This window comes from Girardinichthys multiradiatus, chromosome 8 (assembly GCF_021462225.1).
Source record: "Girardinichthys multiradiatus isolate DD_20200921_A chromosome 8, DD_fGirMul_XY1, whole genome shotgun sequence".
Classification (NCBI taxonomy): Eukaryota; Metazoa; Chordata; class Actinopteri; order Cyprinodontiformes; family Goodeidae; genus Girardinichthys; species Girardinichthys multiradiatus.
Window position 1 is genome coordinate 18,808,510 of NC_061801.1, and position 22,025 is coordinate 18,830,534.

General features: G+C 38.3%; 1 protein-coding gene and 1 long non-coding RNA gene across 2 annotated transcripts in view; one reads left to right on the forward strand and one right to left on the reverse strand.

Moving 5' to 3' along the window:
* The window catches only part of LOC124872942 (potassium/sodium hyperpolarization-activated cyclic nucleotide-gated channel 1), a 120,481-nt gene that overhangs the window by 35,425 nt on the left and 63,031 nt on the right, over positions 1-22,025 (forward strand). Inside the window, exon 3 of the mRNA XM_047373381.1 lies at positions 18,789-18,950. Within this exon, the coding sequence (XP_047229337.1) occupies positions 18,789-18,950 (162 nt within the window). The remainder of the gene's footprint in view (positions 1-18,788; positions 18,951-22,025) is intronic.
* LOC124872943 lies at positions 15,065-15,425 on the reverse strand. Its single transcript, XR_007039403.1, has 2 exons — positions 15,226-15,425; positions 15,065-15,130 (listed from the first exon to the last, which is right to left on the reverse strand). It is a non-coding gene; the product is annotated as an uncharacterized LOC124872943 (long non-coding RNA).

The window sequence follows — 22,025 nt, forward strand, 5'->3', positions numbered from 1 at the left end:
ACTTGAATCCTCTAATGGGATAACATTTTAATTCTTATTTATCAAGGACAGTTCAGTTAAACAAAGTGGACATAAAGTACATTTGATATTGTACACAAGGATTATTTAGCAATTAGCTATTTTACAACTCAAATATGACACCAAACAAAGATTTGTAGGTCAGATTGCAGGGTAATACTCTCGAATTCTTCTTATTTGGTAAAACACCCACAAATAATAATTTAAAAACCTCAAAACTATCAACAGATCTGCAAAATAAGACTCGTGATGCAAAATATGTCTCATGGGGTGGCAAAACGATTCTTTAGTCTACTTGCAGGTTTTTGATTACAGCTCACTGCCCAGGGTGAGCTTGTTCTGGAGGGGTGGGGGTTAGTAACACAACAAATGAAAAGGAAAAACATTGAAAAGGTTTTCTATTAATAATTTGTAAGTCTTGAATTTATTATATCTAACACAAAATGTTAAAAGGTTAAGTAATAATAAAAAAAATACTTTTCTGACATATTTGACACTAGACAAAGATTGCTTAAAATACAGTTTGACTTTCATGAAACCTTTATTCAAATTGTGAAAACACAAAAAGCCAAGTTTCAATGTTTTTTTTAGGCTTAGGACAACCTTTTATTAAAACAAAAACAGAAACAAATATACATATACATAGACATACATTACATTATTCTACACTGAGTACAGATTGTTTGTTGGAGGAGCTCACCAAGAACACCATTTTGGCACCATTTCTACCACTGTACTCATTTTATTGTACATCCTTTGTTTGTTGCCCTGACTCCACTGTGGGATTTATACGGATTTCTTGTGTTTGTAGAGTTGCATGTACATGATTTATTTGATCTGAGCTAATGTTAGCTTGCTACCATTGCTCGCTTTACAGGTACAAATCAATAAGACATGCACCCACAAAGATGCTAAATTGTTCCTTTACAGGGTAAGGTTGTGTAAGCCTTGAGAGAAAAACCAAGAAGAGTATGCATAAATCATTGGCATACATTAATTACATAGATTAATCTCTACAGATACCATGAATAGAAGAAGCCCCAATATAATGTGTTACTGTAATGTGTCACTGTACATGTGATTACTAATAGAAAAACTAAACGTGCTAAAATACCAACTTAAATCTGTGTTTTATCTTAAAGCCAGTGTTCTCCCAAAGCCACATCATATCCATGCAGAAAAAATCATAACTGTGAATCCCTTTGGCTGCATGAGCCTACGCCCCAGAGGACGTCACTTCTGCCAATGCAGCTCTGAATGGGAAAAGCGCAGATTAAGCCAGAACACAAGTGTTGAGGTTATCACATTCACACGACCAAAATAGATGCAGAGCGGGTGAAACATCGGGCAGCAGGCAGGCTTGAGGTATAGTGTGATGTACTTTGTGGAAGAAATCGAGAATGCTGACAGACCTAAAAAAGTTGAGAACAAACTGTGTTTCCACAAGAAAAAAGTTCTTTAGTGTCCCTATAGATTAGATAGATATAGATCCCTATAGATTATGTTCAAGTTACAGAGGGATGCATAATTCCAAAAAGCATCAGTAGAGGCAAAGACAAATTAAATATAGAGAGATCTTGGGGAAAGCCATATTTTTTCTGTTTAAAAATATGGCATTTTTTATGCATTTCCTGGTTGTTTCGGGATAAGTTTCCCCGTCATGAGCACACTAATATGGATTTGTAGACTGATTGGGCAGCAGTTGAGAAAAACCTGATACCCTAACCATAAAAATAATAACTATAAGTAGAGCGCATTTTGAACACATAAATAAAGTGCCTGATACATCTTGTTTCTGGAATTGAAATATTAAGGAACAGACTTTAAAAGAAAGGCAGCAGAGTGTAACAATCCAATCTGTATCTGAACCCACTGTGTTTGTGTTACAAATGTCTTCACATTAAATTATTATTTTGCTTCTTCTCTCTCTAGTTCATTAGCACTAAACGAGATTTTGGAAAGCTGCCTCTGTAAAAAACATGTAGATTTGTTTATGTAAAAATTGCAAATGGCAACACAGCCATGCCTTGTGCGCTGTGCTGAAACGTTTGGTAATATTTTTTCTTAAACAAAAATATTTTAATTACATAGCAATTAATTTTGATCAAGTATAACACTTATTAATGAACTAATAGTTGCCTAATAATAAACTACTAAACACATTTTGTCCAGCAGGTAATTATCAGTCTTGACGTTAGACATACAGATTTTATGTTACATTTTGCAACACCTCAGTCTTGTGCTTTAGTTAGATAATCACAATCCCTTTATTGTCATTGTACAAAAAAAGCATAACAAAATTTAAAAACAGCAGCTCTCGAAGACAGAAACAAAGGTGCAGTTCAAACAAGTATTATATAGAGTTGCATACACATATATATATACATATATACACATGCATACACAAACAAACACACACACACACACACACACACACACACACACACACATGTTCAATATGTTCAAACTGTTAGAATATTACACTTGTATGTATTGATATTTCACTAAGAAAATGAAAATGGTAATTGTTTAGGTTTTGGATTATTTGCGGCGTTCAGGGCAACAACAGCTTTTGGGTAGAAGATGTTTTTCTCTCAGTTTGTTCAGATCTTTATTGCCCTGAAATGCCTCCCTGAAGGTAAGAGTTCAAAGAGGTGGTGACCAGGGTGTGAGGGGTCGCTGATGATGCTGTGGGCTCTCCGGAGGCAGCGGGTACAGTAGATCCCCTTCAGAGATGGAGGAGGGCAGCCAATTGCTCTCTGGGCAGTGTTTACGACCCTCTGGAGCTGCTTCCTCTCTGCCGCAGTGCAGCTGGGGTGCCACAGAGAAGTGACGTGCCTCAACACCAACTCCTCCGAGCAGCAATGGAAGGTCATCAAGAGCTCACATCTTAGATTGTTTTTTCTCAGAATGCTCAGGAAGTAGAGTCTCTGCTGTGCCTCCTTCAGGATTAAGGTGGAGTTTGCAGTCCACGTTAGGTCTTCCTTAATGTAAGTCACCAGGAACCTGAAGTCTGGCACCAGCTGCACCCTGCCCCAATTTATGGTGATAGGCTGAATGTCCAGTTTACACCTCCTAAAGTCGATAATCAGTTCCTTTGACTTGAAGTTGTTCAAGATGAGGTTGTTGGTGGTGCACCAGACAGACAATCGCTCCACCTCTATTCTGTAAGCAATCTTATCTCCTCCGGAGATGAGCCCCACCACTGTGGTATCGTCCGTTAATTCTAAAAATGGCCTGCATGTGAATTATAGCATAAACACACAGGGCCTGATCTTCAAAAGGTTTGCATGTACAAACCCACATGCAAACCTATTTGCTTCTGCAAAGCTGATCTACAAACGAGGTGCTAATCGGATTGCGTGTGTAAAATGAGAAGAACAGCAGGTTCTGCTGATTTTTGTGTGAGTTTGCTTTCATGAGTGTGCAAAACATACGATAATGACCCAAACGCGCAAGTTTATGGGAGGAGGACATGCAACTGTAATCCTTTACCATCCGCAATGCAATTTATCAAACCTGAAACTGATTGCGGGTGCTGTTTTTGCGTCTAGATTTAGCACGTACGCAAAAATGTCTGCTGTCACTTTGGCCAGAAGGAGGCATAGATGGAATGACAGATGACAGAGAGAAAATCTCTACATGTGTTAACAGATTTGGATCGTCAACAATAAAAATAACAAAAACACATAAGAATAGAGGATTCTATGTAGGATTCTCTAAGGTCTGATTTGGAGCCAATCACAAACGGAAGCCATGACATCTCTCCTTTTAAAAAACTCCTTGCAACACTTTTCTTCTTGCATCTGGGTCGTTCCAGTGCATTATCACTGTCAGTGAGATTATCTGCTGCTGAACATGCACAAACCTGATCATGCAGAGGTGCGCACATAACTGATCATCCGCCAGAGAAGCCTATTTGTAATTGCACACATGCAAAGGACCCACTGTGCTTTGATGTTGATAATATTATTAATAGGAAAGAAATAAAGTCATTATAAGGCAGGGGAAAAATCACCATTTTAAGGTGGCTTTCTCATGTGGTAATAAAGAGTGTATGCTTTAACCTTGTCACTAAACAAAACAAATTGCTTTATTAACAGTAATAATATGCCATTGCAGAGCAATCGAAGCTGGATCAGTTTAATTACGGTTTTTGAATGTGAACATATGCCAGGAGATGGTTTATACAGTAAAACAATTTTTCGTTTCACCCAAAAACAATTTAAACAATCAAAAATGTATATTGTTAAAATATTGGCAAAACAGGCAAATTAATTCAGTTAAATCAGTCAGTCTGTCAGTCATTTTCTACCGGTTTTTCTTCACCCATAGTAGGTTGTGGGGAAGCTGGTGCGTATCTCCAGCAGTCTATGGGCGGGAGGCGGGGTACACCCTGGACAGGCCGCCAGTCCATCGCAGGGCAACACACACACACAAAACTGAACTCTTCAAACATACTTTAAAAAAAAAAAGAACACGGTGAGTCTCCGAAAAGATTAAAAGATTAAGGGAGGCAAAACTCTAACTAATTAACAGACATGTTTATCTTTTTTATTGTTAATATTGATTGGCCAATTTCTAAGCTGCAACTGTTGTGAGTTACGAAGAGCAACACACTTAACAAACTGCGCGTTGTCAGCCCAGACCAGCTGCCCTGTTTGTGGATCGACGGCAGAGGGCGCACGCTACTCTGGACACAGCTCTGCCCTCCTGCGCAATAGCCTGTAATCGAATATTTTGATTAAAGGCGAAACCGGATGTAGTCTTTGCCTCATTGGGTCCTTCCGGACCACAAACATATAGCATATGCTTGCAGAACAACTTCAAACTGTGCAAATGAACAAGTAGGAGAAATAATCTCTTCAGGGCAGGACTGCAATGACAAACCTGCTGCTGTGAATAGCGATGACAAAAGTTAACAAACAGTAACAGTCCAGAAAAGCAGGAGCAGAACAAAACAGAAGGAAAAAAATCAGCAACTGGATGATTCATAATGATGCAGCGCAACAACCCCTGCATGTTTCAAGTGCCACAGCAGAGAAGATCTGTTCGCTTTCCTCTTGTTCTGCTGGGGGCTGCAGCAGCCAGCCAGTAGCACACGCAATTTCCTCATTTAAATAGGGCGGTCTGTACCTCTTTTGCACCAGTTATCCAGTTCTTATCTTTGAAAATTGCACTCTTATTACACGTGCAATTTGTTTTTTTTGCACAAGCAATTTAGCTCCCCCTATTTGGGAACTTTGAAGATCAGGGCCACAGTGTATTGTAAAAAAGTGGTCCTAAACTACATCTTAAAGTCTCATATTCACTCAGAAATTAGTGAATATTCCTGCTAGTAAGTTAATGATTTACTTATCATTAACTACTGAATAAATACAATACCTTATTTCTCTTTGTGGTTTACTAAGGGTGACATACTTAAGAAATAAAGACTCAGTAATGCTTACCTCTTATTTTACTGAATTACATATATAAATAAGTACCATTGAGAATTACAAATATAAACAGACTACAAAATGTTATTCAATTTTATTCCTTGCCAGTTACACAAGTAGTACTTTTGAGGAATGAGCTAAACAGTTGTTTTAAATTCAAAAATTACAGTATCATTGGGAACTTATTTATTCATTTTACAACATAAGAAAAATCATTCTGCTCCACCATATTGTATTTAACTAAAGAGGAGCCCAAAATAACTATGTAACAAAATAGTATCAATTGTCCATCATGATTATTTAATGGTAAACTAACCACTACCACTTGATTAATGTTTATTACCACTTGTAATAAACATAACCGGCTGCTACTCATTAGTTTATAATCATGTATTTCCTAATCATTACCTTGTTAATGGTAATTAATAACAAAGGGATCAGTGGTTCCTCACTAGGTTATAATCAATAATTTACTGTTACCTAATCATCAGAACTAAACAAAATATAATAAGTGGTTCATTATTAAATAATGATTAAATATTCCCAACTAACTATTACATGGTAATTGCTCATTGAAATTTAAATAATCTGTAGTTCATAATTAGAAAATTATCAACTAACCATCTACTAACTAGTACCTAATATTTGCCCATCACTGAAAAACGATTTAGTAGTTAGTTATTTGGTGATACTTAACTAACTATATACCAACCATAAGCTAATGCCAACTTAAAAAAATTTGTTTAGTAGTTCATAATTTCTTAAGGGTTACCCAGCAGTTAGTAGGTATTGAGATGAATAACTGAGGGTGTGATCTTTGTTTTGAATAAACTTTATTGATAACCCATTTGTTCCTTTTATAGAGGTAGATTTGGAAATCCATATATCCTTATAAAAGAATGTTATTCCAGCTCCTGAAACAATAGCTTCTCATATCCTATTAGAAAAATAATTTTTTACAGCAGTTGCATGAGTACATGCAGTGAAGGAATAATGACCTTTTCATTAAATTGCTTTATTAGTAGATTATTTTTCTCTTGTTTCCACTTGTGTGAAGAGCCTGTTGATTACCAACTGCTATTTAATTAAGTCACTCCTCATCTTACACAGATTCATACAAACGTTACTAGAAAAGCTTCTTCCTTCTTTCTGTGTGGTCTAGTTTATTCAGAGCTGTACAATAGACAGATCTGCACACTGAAGAGATTTCCAGAGCATACATTATTTGCCTGAAGCCCTGAAACAATGCCAGCTCTGTTTATGTCAATTTTTTGCTGAACTGTATCATCTGTATTACACATTGTACTGCACGGTCACATGAATTATAATTACTTAAAGCAAACTGAGTGTCCTTGAAGGAAAGAATGGCTTTTAAATACACCTGTTATACATCTACATACACATCATTTTGTGCTGATGCCTCTTCATAAACTTAAGTTTGTTTTTTTTTCTGTTCATATAGAAACTGTTGTAGAAAATTTGCTAAATGTCATACAGTTCCTATTTCATGTGTCTTTAAAAAAGAAATCTATGTTCAGCCCTGCTTTTGTAATTAAGCAAATCTAAGAGACGTCCAAAGAGAGATTTACAAGATGATGTTAAGCAGGAGAATTGCAGATTTTCCTGGAAGCAGTTTTGTTATCCCTCAATGTAATAGCCAGTGGTGGATTTAATCCCATCAAATTAGTCCCATGCTAATCTTCACTAACCTCAAAGAGAGGTCACTCATGTCCAATTTTAAGATGCATAAAGGCCACTTTGTAATTGCACGTTCTGAACCAACAGCATGTTGACAAGCAAATCTCTGGCATGCTTTCTTTTCTGCATATTAATTTTAAAAGGTCAAACTGACAGATTGCAGATTGCAGAAATGCAGGAAAATATATATCTATAACCGGATTTAGGAGTTTTTTGACATATTAAAATATTTTAATATTGTATTGTTTAAATGACACATATATAAGGAGTAGGGTTGTAATCCAATACTGGCCAGGTGGAAATTAGTTCTCGTTTGTTCCGTTCTGGGAGTGCTCTGTTGGCTGGACATAACCCATAACCAGTATGTGACTTTGTTTTACTATCATATCACATCTTGGCAGTTTGTCTCTGCAGTATTAGAGGATTATACTGACCAATAGCTCTGTCCCCAGAGAAATTTAAGCTTTATGCACTTAATTCTAAGCCAATATTTTGCCATACATGACAGCTGTTGCAACTGGTGGTGCTTTTGGCTCTCTGTTAGAGTTACCTCAGCTGAGGATTTAAACTTCAGAGCTTGAGTGACAGCTTTTTGTCTGCTGTGGATCATTGCTGATGATCAGCGATTTGTATGAAACGTTGTAGGTTATCTTTGAGGCTTTATGTATAGCAGATCATTAAGTAGAATGTGGTTGTGTTACTTATTTCTGTGTAGCCTATGTTCAATTTTGTTTGCACAGCTGATCCTTTACCTGGTAAACACAACTTCTGTCCAGCATCTCTAACTCATGCTGTGGGCACAATTATTGTGTTGCTCATGTTTCTTCTTGTTATATTTTCTTTTTCTTCATGAGTATTAGTTTTTTTTTTATTTCTACTGACATTCTGAATTTAAAATTGATGTCTATTTTTTATCTCTGGAAAACAAAGTAAACACCAAAGATAACCATAGTTTTACTTATGAAACAAAATATGTCAACATAAATATGTTTTCTAGCTGAGGGCAAAGTTAGGATTCCCCTTCGTTTGAAATATCTTCAGTGAGATGCTTCTAGTTAGGGGTGGGCTATATGGACTTAAAATGTTATCACAATATCTTTTTGTATTTATTGTAATAACAATAAAAGGGACGATAAAAAAGTATTTCCAACTTCTTTTCAGTCTTTTTTAGGCAACAGCATGCAGTCAAAGCCCCACCAACATAAAATACTGTGCTTTAAAATATACCCATTTTAAAATGGTACCAGTGACATAAAAAGTGTCTTCACATCACTACATGTGCATTTTGCATCTTCACCCCTGAACATATCTCCCTGAATACTCAAGAATTCGGAGTCTCTGAGTTCATAAGTGGCTGATGGGGAGATGGAGGGGCTAAAAGGAAGCAGTCAGGCAGGCCGAGAACAACAGTATCAGCAACGGAAGACCTTGACATGCAGAATGCTGCGGGAAGATTGCATCTTAAATAGACAGCTCAAATTAGTGAGGTATTTTGGATATCCTCTGTGGAGTCTGTGGAAGAACATATGTAAAGCAGCAGGTCTGCCTGAGCTACAGTAGCTTTTAGGTGACTTGTTGACCCCAAGATGCCACTTTATATTACCGTTTTAGAAAAGTGATCTTTAGACATTATCTTTACCTCCCTAACAAGTTTTCATCTGTGTGGCTGCAAGAAAAATACGTACCCTTGTCCAGCATTGTTTCAGTTTTTAACATTATATTTATTGCTGTGAGTGCAGATAGGTGCAAGTTTCTATTTTCTTTTTAGCATTTCCAGACATAGGGAGGTTAACACATGTAAATGGGATGTTGTCTTTACCATATTGAAGTAGTTAGAGAAATAGGCCCTCTGTAATATTATATTTATATCAAGTGACAACAGGAAATCACAGGTTAGTATTTAGTGTTGGCATTTTATTTTGAACCATTTAAAAAGTTTTCAGTTTCAGTTATGTTTATTTTATAGGATTTATTAGTTGTGCAAATAAGTGTGGCGTTGGTGAGGTTCTTAAAATCTTTTTTTGTGGGGTTTTGTTTTTCCCCACTGAATATCTATGCTCTTGTTATAGGGTTTGATTTTTCTAAATTTGTTGGTGTGAAATTGTGCAACTGCATACTGCAACCAGGAGAGTAAATAAATGTAGAGGGTGCAGCATGTTTGCTAGATTCATGTTTTGTGAGAGTAGAGTTCAAACAGTAACCCAGTAATGGGAAATGATTGAGGTATTTCAAAATAAGGCTTCTTTTGATGTGTGCAAATTTGGTCCTATTTGGTCTCAGTAGTACAACCCGTTGAGACAGGGGGTCCCCCATTCGCATGAAGAGCTGTGGATTTATAAATCTGAGCTGGCTCGCTTGCAGTCCTGACAGCTGATAGATACTTACCATCACCTGTTCTGAGTTTGCATTTGCTCATTGTGATGTTGTTCTTGCCTTTTTTTAAATCCAAAGATTAAACACAAAGTAAAACTTTGATGACATAAGGGGCTGTTCTTTCTGCCTTGTTGCTTGCTGAGGAGCACATGACACAACACTTGGCACTATACACTGGCATCCAGCTTCCTGGCAAAGACTAAGAAAGAGATAGAAACAGTTTGAACGCAAGTGGGGGATTCATCTTTGCTTCTGCTTTGTTTTGTGTAAAAAACTAAGATGGAATAAGAAATATTTTTATGGCACAGAGTATATTTTAAAAAATACCAAGATATTTGAACTGCAAAACTAACTTAGTAGGTCACATAGTTTTTTTTGTGTACACCAACAGCATATCTCTAACACTGCATGCGTTGTACAAAATAAAATCATAGATTCATACTATCAGGTTTTCATATTTTAGAAATCTGTTAAACAAAACATTTATTTATGACCAGTGTAGACACAATTTGGTTGGCTTAATCAATGCAAACAAATTTAATTTAAGGGTTTTTTTCTTTGCAAGCTAAAAAATAGCTATTTATAACAATCAATAAGCTGAAACTGCACTAAAATAATTCATAAGACAAGAAAACAAGGTATATATTATGTGCATTAAGAGTGGTGATGCTTTAAACATCTCCAGCATTGAATCAGAATCAGAATCAGAAAAGCTTTATTGCCAAGTACGTTTTTGGACATACAAGGAATTTGTTTTGGCGTAGTCGGTGCAATACAGTACAAATTAAACAGTATAAACATATCTACAATATAATATAAATATATGTGCACAGTTTTAAGTGAGTGAGAGTAAATATAGAGCAGTATAAGATGCAAGAGCAATACAACAGTGCAGGTGATCATTGTGCAAGTAAAGCAGGAGTCCAAGCTGAGCGTTAATGTAACGCATAGAGTTGTGTGAGCTTTGTGGCTAATGTCCGACTTTCAATTTGGAAAGCTTTCCCTGCAATTCTGATTTCTGTTTAAAAACTATAGATAACCACATTCAAAATAAGTTTTTCCAGCTGCCTTCCTGCATTTGATGGATCAATTAGTCATTTATTGTTTAAAGTCGGAGCAGAGAAGACGTCACACAATGTTTGCGAGGGAAGAGTTGCTATAAAACAGGATTTAATATAATTTTGTTATTATTTTTAAAGAAATATCTACTGAGTCGACATTTTAAGTTGTCTTTGCCGTCTTATAGCAGCTCTACACTTATCGTTAGTAGCTTTAGACAGACTTCGCTATGAATACTCCCAAGAGAATGCTAACATTTCCAAACCTAATATGGTTTATAATAGACAGAGGTTAAAAGCTCGAAAGTTTAAAAAAGAGCAATATGTAATATTTCCAACATTCTAGTTAGCAAAATAACAGCCTGAATAAAAAGCAGAAATACCTCAACGTCTCAGTGTAACTTCAATTATAATAGTACTGATTTTCAACTCTTTCATGACTTTCTGTGAGACACTCAGACACGGTTTGACTGCGTCTGAGTAATATTCAGGCACAGTTTTAGTCATATGCAGTTGGTTTCATATGACTAAAACAAGCTGACAGGTGATAAAGAAACAGTTTAGTAGAGCCCAGCTGACATCATTTTTGACACTGATCTGACCCACATGCAGAAAGAACACAAGTAGAAAGCATCAAACGGTGAAAAGAAATTTATTATTTCTAAATTCTACACGGGGATGACAGGGATCTGGTCTCTCCAACTGTGCGAGAAAAAAGAACTGATAAGAAAACAGGACGGCAATGTATATATAAATATATAAATATAAATATCATGAATAATGATAAATGCTCTTACTAGAGAGTGAACGGAATCCGCCAGGGGAGACGGGGTTTAGGAGAACTGAAGTAGAGCTCACAGCGAAACGTGCTTTCTGTGGAAAGCGAGCGGAAGGTGAAGCAGGAGTTACGTAGGAGGGTGGACAGGTCTGCAGGAGAAGTACGCTTGTCGTAATGTAGCACAGATCCAGTAAAAGGTGAAGATTGCTCAGTCCAGGAGTGTACGTAGAATTCTAGACAGGTAATCCAAAAGGCTCCAAGCGCTCGAGGAATAGTTAGAGGATCGATGCACATCGAGGTTACTGATACCTAAGGCGAAAACACAAATGTCAGAAAGGAACAGAGCAGATCAAAACCCAAAAACTGGCTCGAGATGGTTACCACATAGGCTCAACACTCAGGCGACGAGTAGCAGGCAGCCACGGCTTAAGTAGCGTACACGGCGATCAGAAGATGGGAAACACCTGTCCACATTCCTCCTGTAGCTCGACACCCTCTGCTGGACGAATAAGGTTAGCAGCAAGCAGAAAACAGACAGGCTCCCAGAACCCGACATTACCCCCCCTTCAATGACTGCCGCCTGGCGGTCCAGAGGAAGTTGAAGGCAAGGAAGCACAGAAATCCGAGAAAAGAGAAGAATCACAAATGAAGGATCGAGGTACCCAAGAGCGATCCTCAGGACCGTAACCCTCCCAATCGATGAGGTACTGCCAACCACGACCTCGTCGACAGGAGTCCAGGATGCGTCTGACCTGATAGACAGGGCCACCCAAGTGATCCTGGGCGGGTGGTGGGGGTTCGGCAGGAGGGTACAAAGCACTGGTGAACACTGGCTTTACCTGAGAAACATGAAAAGTGGGGTGTATGCGAAGACTAGGAGGCAACCGAAGACGAACTGCAGTGGAACCGACTAAAGAGTCAATCACATAGGGTCCAATAAAACGAGGAGAAAGTTTCTTAGAAATAGATTTTAGAGGGATGTCACGGGTGGATAACCAGACTTGTTGCCCTGGACGGTAAACAGGAGCTGGTCGACGTCTTCTGTCAGCAAAACGTTTGTTGAGTTCAGCAGTCCGCTGAAGGGCCCAGACAGTGGAGTTCCAAACAGAAAAGCTCCAACCCCTAAGTCAGAAGCATCAACCTCCATGGTAAACTGTCTGGTAGTGTCAGGGTGGATAAGGATTGGTGCACGGGAAAACTTCATTTTTAGAGCTTGAAAAGCAGTATCTGCCTCCGAAGTCCAGGTGTAATGCAACTTAGTGGAGGTCAGAGCCGTCAGAGGTGCTGCGGTCTGGCTGTAGTTCTGTATAAACCTCCTGTAAAAATTAACAAATCCCAGGAAGCGTTGAAGTTGTTTTCTTGTCTCAGGAATTGGCCACTCCAGGACTGCCTTGACCTTATCAGGATCAGAACGAACCTGTCCACCCTCTAAGATGAGACCCAGGAATGTAACAGAGGACTGATGAAACTCACATTTCTCAGCCTTAATAAATAATCGGTTCTCCAGCAGCCGCTGAAGGACTAGTCGAACATGATGATGGTGTTCTTCAAGGTCTCTGGAGTAGATCAGAATATCGTCGAGGTACACAAAAACAAAGATGTTAAAAAAATCTCTTAACACATCATTAATCAGCGACTGGAAGACTGCTGGGGCGTTGCAAAGTCCAAAAGGCATGACTAAATACTCAAAATGACCCAAAGGAGTCTGAAAAGCTGTCTTCCACTCGTCCCCCTGGCGGATTCTAACTAAATGATAAGCACTCCTAAGGTCAAGCTTAGTAAAAACAGTAGAACCCTGAACTGGTTCGAACGCAGAGGAAAGTAAAGGAAGTGGGTACCTATTCTTAACTGTAATCTGGTTCAAGCCCCGATAATCAATACAGGGACGAAGGGAACCATCCTTCTTTCCAACAAAAAAAAAACCCAGCACCCACTGGGGAGGAAGAGGGACGAATAATACCAGCAGCTAGGGAGTCATTAATGTAATCCTCCAAGACCTGTCGTTCAGGTCCAGAGATAGGATACAACCTACTGGTGGGTAGAGGAGCCCCAGGAAGAAGGTCAATGGCACAGTCATAGGGCCTATGGGGGGGTAGATAGAGAGCGTTACTCTTGCTGAAGGCTAGTCCTAAATCATGGTGTACTGTAGGAACCCCGGAAAGGTCGGGACAGTCATCACTAAGAGGACTATGCACAATGGAGTTCCTAACAGGTAAGGCCGACTGAAGACAATTGGAATGACAATAATTAGACCAGCCCTCAAAGCGGAGTTCGGACCAGTTTAAATGAGGGTTGTGTTTACGCAGCCAAGGAAAACCCAGAACTAAAGAAGACTGAAAAACCGGAAATACATAAAAAGAAATCATCTCCCTATGATTTCCGGAGAGAACCAGTTCAATCGGTATGGTCTTGTGAGTAACTCTATGCAGCCTCTGTCCATCTAAGGCAGAAACCAATCGTGGCGTATCCAGAAGTACAATCTCAATCTGGGCCAGTTCTACCAACTTGCTATTGATAAAAGTCTGCTCACAGCCGGAATCAACGAGTGCTAAAAGATTCCTAGTCTGCTGACTACCAACCAAGGTGGCTGGTAGGGAAAGTCTAGGGGCTTCAAAATCATTAAACTGGTCCGTTAGCTCCCCCGAAAAAACTAGCGGACCCTGTCTTTTGGCCGGATAGGACAGGTTGGACAAGCTGCAATAAGGTGATTGGATGAACCACAGTAAAAACACTGGTTCCCCTGTCTACGACGTTGTCTCTCCTCAGGGGTAAGGCGAGTGTGACCTATCAACATGGGTTCAGGTTCAGGCAGAACTACTTGAGGGAGAGACCTAGCGTTGGGTGGTGATCTTGCAGAAAAAGAAGAACGAGCCCAGAAATGCTCAGAACGGGCTCTCCTTCTCTCACGCATACGACTGTCAATCCGTGTAGCTAACAAAATTAGCTCATTAAGGGTCTTAGGTTCATCAATCAAGGTTAATTCATCCTTCAGTGGCTCATCTAGGGACTGGAAAAAAGCTGTTCTAAGAGCACTATCATTCCAGCCAGAAGCAGCTGCAAGAGTACGAAATTCTAGGGCTAAATCAGAGACTGGTCTATTTCTCTGATTTAAGGCCCACAACTGGCGAGAGACGCTAGTCTGGTCGGTCTCAGAGGAGAAAGCCAGCTTAAACTCAAGAATGAAGTAATCAAAAGAGCAATCAAACTGATTACAGTCAGAAAAACGAGCCTCAGCCCAACGTAAGGCCCCCCCTGTAAGTAATCCCAGTATATAAGAAATCTTAGCATCATCATGGGGAAAACTAGCAGGAGAGCGGTTAAAGACGAGAGTACATTGTAACAAAAACCCCTTACAATGATCAATGTCACCGGAGAACTTCTCCGGAACAGGGGAAGTGACGTCACGTGAGTGTGAAAGACGTTGAGAAGTAGAAGCTGCTACAGCGCCCTCAGAGGAACCGGAGGTCTGAGGACTTAAAGAATGCTGGAGTAGCGAGACAATATGATCTAGCTGCTGATTATTCTGTTGGATCTGTTCAGAAAGAGAACGAAGAGCAGAGTCATGAGAGTGAATCTGGTGAGAGTGTTCAGATAGAGTTCTACTGAGACTCTCTGCTGGGTCTGTCTGGCCTGAGTGTTCTGACATCATTTTTGACACTGATCTGACCCACATGCAGAAAGAACACAAGTAGAAAGCATCAAACGGTGAAAAGAAGTTTATTATTTCTAAATTCTACACGGGGATGACAGGGATCTGGTCTCTCCAACTGTGCGAGAAAAAAGAACTGATAAGAAAACAGGACGGCAATGTATATATAAATATATAAATATAAATATCATGAATAATGATAAATGCTCTTACTAGAGAGTGAACGGAATCCGCCAGGGGAGACGGGGTTTAGGAGAACTGAAGTAGAGCTCACAGCGAAACGTGCTTTCTGTGGAAAGCGAGCGGAAGGTGAAGCAGGAGTTACGTAGGAGGGTGGACAGGTCTGCAGGAGAAGTACGCTTGTCGTAATGTAGCACAGATCCAGTAAAAGGTGAAGATTGCTCAGTCCAGGAGTGTACGCAGAATTCCAGACAGGTAATCCAAAAGGCTCCAAGCGCTCGAGGAATAGTTAGAGGATCGATGCACATCGAGGTTACTGATACCTAAGGCGAAAACACAAATGTCAGAAAGGAACAGAGCAGATCAAAACCCAAAAACTGGCTCGAGATGGTTACCACATAGGCTCAACACTCAGGCGACGAGTAGCAGGCAGCCACGGCTTAAGTAGCGTACACGGCGATCAGAAGATGGGAAACACCTGTCCACATTCCTCCTGTAGCTCGACACCCTCTGCTGGACGAATAAGGTTAGGAGCAAGCAGAAAACAGACAGGCTCCCAGAACCCGACACCAGCAAACCAGCACCTTATATTAAACTCTAGGTGTCTACATGAAACAACCAAAAAATAACTATTCTACTTTTGATCAAGCGTTCTGATAATGAGGATTTGTTACCGTATGCCTGTTTCATATGCAATTAGAATAATCTTGAATATTTTGGGTTATCCTCATATTTCAGTAACACTGCACATTATCGTTAACCTTACATCAGTTCTGGTTTATTCTAAAATAATTTTACAAACAAATTACCTAGCCATCTAAATGTAGGGACCATTTTATAACTATTTCTGAAAGGGATGCCTCTGAATTATAATGACTCTTTGCCACGCTGACCTTTGTGACACAGCACAACCCAAAGGTCGCAGACATTTTCCAGCAAAGTCAGACTGTCCCTGGGACTGAGGAAAACCTTGCCCTAACCTTGATCTTGTTACATCAATGTTTGTTGTGTTCTTTTGTGTATTCATAAAGAGGAATGAGCAGACAAGCCATACAACTGTTTTTCTTTGTTTTGCCTCTCGCTTTAATGTTTCGCTATCCCCTCATGTCACACAATTCTAATTAATCTACACACAACCTTAGCCAGGTCAGTGATATGTATGCTAAATTGGGAGTGAAGAGAATATGTTAGGTGCACTGAGACAGCCACCCTATAAGCTGGTGGCTAAATTTAGCCTTTCAGGGCAGTGCACTGTGTCTCCCTGTGGATGAGTTGAACCGCAGAGGGATCTGAGCATCAGCTTAGGCCCTGCCTGTCCTTTCTGTTCTATGTGTGGACATTGTTCTTCGTGCAGTGTGGGGTTACAGGGCAGTCACAATAGATGGAGGTGGGGAACTGTGGATTCAAAGAGATTTTAAAGCACCTGGGCTTTGGTCAAGCAGATTTTTGAACATAAAAAAGTGGCTCAGATCACAGACTATGATCACAAACTATGTATCAACACTGCCTGGGGCCCAGTTGTAAGAACTTTGTATATGAGGAGGAAAAAAAAATCAAAAGACAATCACTTTTAAAACGTCACAAAAAATAAAACAACAAAACAGAACAGAACAGAAAAAAAGGTGCAAGATATGCAGGATTAAAACTTGAAGTTGATTTATTAGAAAATACTTGGTAAAAATACAAAAACCATGAATAAGTCTTCCTCAGCATCTCTAGCTACTTCAGCTTCCTTAATTTCAGCATCACCACATCCAGTATGTCTTAATTATTCATTTTCTAAGACACATTCATACACAGTCGCTAGAATCCTCCTCGTTGCACTTAGATTTTAGCTCCTTTTGCCTACAATGCAGGCCTTTATGTCATATACTGCACTTTAGTCTTAGAAAACAGAAAACACTAACTATAACTCACACGCTTAAACTATTATGCAAAAAATGTTGTTTTGGTTATGGAAAACTATAAGTTACCATCAAATAACAAGAAGTTCATAACTAGAGACATGTTTAGTGCTTTTGTGAAGTATTGTCAAGATCATTATACTGATAAATGGATAAATATTTTTCTTACAATTGTCTTCAAACTAAAGCAATTTAATAAATTATTCCTTAGTTGATAGTTGATGTTTTCACTATTTTCTGCCATTTAGGGTCTCACACTATAGAAGAGAGCTCTCAAACATTTTATGATAAGTACTATCTCAGTAAAGTTTTCCTAGTACCACCATCTTGACAGATATTTCTAAGCAGGGGTGTGATTTTTTTCATTTTTGTGAGTTATTTTAATAAAAAGAACATAAAATCATGTTTTTTTTTTTGGTTGGCAGATTTGGTTTAATTGATTTAATAGCATTCAAATTTTATTTAGAAATTGAAAGTTCCAAGCATAAAGTGAAAAAAAGACATGTGAAATTGGTAAAGCCATCTCCTTGTGACAATTTGTATTTCATTTAACCTTTCACATTCCAGAAGTGGTACTTGTACCTCAGTTTGAAAACTGTGGAAGAACTGGAAAGGTATTTCTGAGCTGCTGGCAATTTTAGGTTCAAGTTGGTTTAAAGAGGTTTTTTTGCTCTGATCATATCAGAGTCTCAGTACCATCAATCCCAGTGCATAGCTATTCACTGGCAGTGATCACTATGCATGAAGCAGTGAATTTATTAATGTTCAGGTTAATAGTACACAACCTTTGTCTATCAACTGCTTATGGTATAAACTTAAAGGGGTTAAGTTTGAACTTAACTTGAGGTTCATCTAAAAATTTACACATTTTGTGTTAAATATTTTAATGATGCGCTGAACCAATTAAACTCCAATTTTTACAAATAAAATGGTGAATTTATGTGATGTAGAGAGCCATTAGTTTAAAACAGATTATAAATGCTTGAAATCACATTCTTTCATTTCACAAGTCGAAAAATTTTGCAGTTATATTATGCAAAATGGACCAATCAGTTGCAATATTTATTTTCTTAGCACGGAAAAATTGAGCTTTAGCATAAAGAAGATTGTGACTTAACTAACCTGCAAGTAAGTAATTGGTTTCTCATGCTAATGATGATTTCACATGCTAATGAGAAGCTCTGAATGAGCGCCATGGTCAACCAGGCGTGAGTCGATTCACCTCTGCCTGGTCCGATGTAAATGACACAGCTTCTCTACGCAGATGCGCTTTTTCACGCCACTGATGACTTTTTGTTCTGAAAACTTTCAGGCTCGGATTAAATAGCAGAGCTGGCTGTAAAAGTCGACTTCTGCTAATGGTGTTTGAACACACTAACTGGCTAATTATTCCACTGCCATGCTCTCTCTTCATCATTCAACTCATTTACACAGCGTTACCTGCTACCCTCTGTGCTGGATGTGTGTTTCCTCTACGGCTCTGTTTGCTTTGGAAAGCAGCCATGTTGAATTATGTACAGCCCAATGTCTGTGAGTGCAGATACACACCCAAGCAGCCAAATTCCTCTGTTTAAAATGGGGCTTGTGCTCTATTGAGTGGTTAAAACACAATGAACCAGTCAGTTTTATGTATGAATGTCCAGACTATGATGTAGTCTAACTGAGGTCAATGTCTCTGTTTGTGTCTTGCAGATTTTCCATATGACCTATGATCTGGCCAGTGCAGTGGTAAGAATATTTAATTTGATAGGGATGATGCTGCTTCTGTGTCACTGGGATGGCTGTCTCCAGTATCTGGTGCCTCTCCTCCAAGACTTCCCTCCTGACTGCTGGGTGTCCCTAAATGGTATGGTTGTAAGTATTGCACATTTGTTTCTTTTATACACAAAGCCACATTTATTTTGACTGCTGTTGCTTCATACATCTCCTCATCATTGTTTAAAAGCAGCAGTTAGCTCCAAAAATCCTGTTTTGCATTTCTAGCCCGCACAACACAATTTGTAGCCAAATTCAATATTACTATTACATACTGTACTATTACATTTATAGTTTTCATGCTTCCTAAAACTGCCTTATTTGACTCAACATTTAATATTTGAGTTCAAAACAATTTTGCAATTCACATGATAATGAAATACAGAAAAAAAGAAAACTGATCTTTTTCATTTCAATGCTAAAATCTACATAGTCTTAAAAATACATTTGAGTATAATAAGAAATTAGTTATATTGTTGTGCCTCTCTGTTCCATATCTTAGCTGGAAATACAGAAAATATAGCTGGGCCACTCTGCCGGTCGAGCTGTCTGATGGTGTTTGATTCCATTCTTTTAAGCTCTTATCTGTATGCTGTAGGTCTTCTCTGCTCTTCCCTGCTTTGTTTTCTGCACTCAAATTGCCTCTTGACATGGAAAGAATATGGTGTTTATCATTGCATTGCATTTGTAGTGTAGTGGCACAAGACATACAGCTTCCCTTTATTGGTGCATTTATAAAATTGGAACGATTTAGTATTTAGTTTTATCCAGTGCGACATATTGATGTGGAATACAGAGGAGTAAAGCTCGGTTATTGCTCTAACTGACTTTGCCCCAGGGTTTCAGTACAGAAGAAAATATATTGTTTTTATGAGTTACATGTAAACATCATAGCTCAACTCCAGTTCTATATTCATTAGTCATGAATATGCTTTCCATTCTATGTACACACATACAACGTATTTGGTTGTGGAACTGGAGTGAAATGGCCTCTTAAGGCTGTATATATATATATATATATATATAAATATATATACAAAAATGTTTTTGGTCTTGAATGTTTCTTAACAACATGAAGTCGCAATAAGCAGGGACCACCTGGATAAAACTCCTTTGAGAAGTTGTAAGGCAGGAAATAAGACAGCAGAGTTAGGTGTCACTGGGTTCAACATGACAGGGTGTTGGCATCTACCAAGCTAACGGTACAAGAGTTGTGCAAAGAACAAATTACAGGCTGTTTATAGCTACTTTGTTCTGGGATGAGATTTTTTTCTTTCACACTCTGACTTATAGGAACAGAGCCGGGAAGTCAGCTGTGGTCTGGCATCCCTGACATCTTAATTACAGTTTTAATTAAGTACAATTGCTTTCACGTATTGTTTGCAGTGGTCTGAAACAGTTCTGAATGACATAGATGTCTTATACTTTTAGGTTCTTTTATCATTAGCTATCCGTGGGCTCTGATATGATCAATTCTCATATTAGATGCAAAAAAAATCAAACTGTAAAACAGAGCCATCAGTCCACGTTTGCTGTTTTTACATTGTACTTAACATAATATTCTGATAGAGCAAAATTTTTAGAGGAGGCATTGTGTTTCTAAATGTATTTATGTGACAAAACCTAAAGAACATTTTCTTAAGTGCTTGGTGGTGAATAAACTAGAATACCTTAGAGTTTAAATAAGTTAACTGTTAATGTAGACCTGAACTCATCAGCTAAAAGGCCAGGGTTATTTTTATGATTGGCAATGTTACTGCTAATTATCATTTTCCAATATCCTAAACAGATCATTCTTGCCATATTTTTAACTCATTCTAGACTATTGTCGCAAATCAAGCCATTTTACAGCCAAGATGGCATATACATATACCTCTCATGCACATTGATGGATTTTCCACATGCATCAAGGATCTTATTGAAGCCACATTGCTACCATCTAGTAGTCAGTTATGCCCAATTATGCCTAATTATACTAATTCGCCTTTTAATACTTAACGTTATGTCATTGTTTCTGCCATATTCAAGGTTGAAGTCACTAATTATTTCAGAATTTGTTCTATAGCAATACCCCTACTGCTTGTTGTAAATAAATTCAAAATAAGGGCAATAAGGGGTAAAGCAGATTTTTCATTTTTGTAAAGAAGATTTTGTTTTAGGTTTATGAATGCACAATTAAATGTTGAGTACATAAGCGGTAAACACAGAAAAACAAAGCTAAAGTTTATGAAAAATGTAATAGATAAAGATACAATGACAATGGCTTTACCATATTAGAGGATAACGTAAATGGAACAGCGCAAAGACAGCATGTATTTAGTGACCGAGAGGATTTTCTGGCCCAAAATGACGACTGGCTCATCAACCGCTTCAGGTATTCAAAGGCAGACTCTTCTTAACTGCGCTTGGAACTGCTGTTCTCACTATGTCGAGTTTCAAAACTCATCATAGGAGCCATGCTCTTCCCATACCTATACAGCTAATGAGCACACTGGAGATCCTAGCAACAGCACAATTTTAGTGGGAGCTTGCGGATAATTTTTTAATAATCATCCTTTTCCCAGTACACTCCTTCATTCATTTACAATAATATTGTGTGTGAATAATCTGTTTTTACATGCCTCGTTTATGAGCTAAAGTCCTAACTATTTCAAGTTCATCTTTTTCCTGCATGTAGACATGTTTTTTAATCATGCAGAGAGAAAAATCCCATGTGCAGGACATACTTACATTTAATTGCATTTTTAAAAAAGATATGCCAAGGTTTTTGCCAGGTAAACTCTCATGTAAACTCAGTTGCATGTTGATTTAATAAAGTCATTTGCTGAAATTCATGTGGAAGCAAAGTTTCATAAATCTGAATTTATTTATGCTGCAGCTTTTGCAATCACCATCCTTCAGTAGAAAGTCAACACAAGTCTCGGTACATGAAGCCCCAGGTTTAGAACATGTTTTGTGTTTGGGATGAAGGTATACAGGTCCTTCTCAAAATATTAGCATATTGTGATAAAGTTCATTATTTTCCATAATGTCATGATGAAAATTTAACATTCATATATTTTAGATTCATTGCACACTAACTGAAATATTTCAGGTCTTTTATTGTCTTAATATGGATGATTTTGGCATACAGCTCATGAAAACCCAAAATTCCTATCTCACAAAATTAGCATA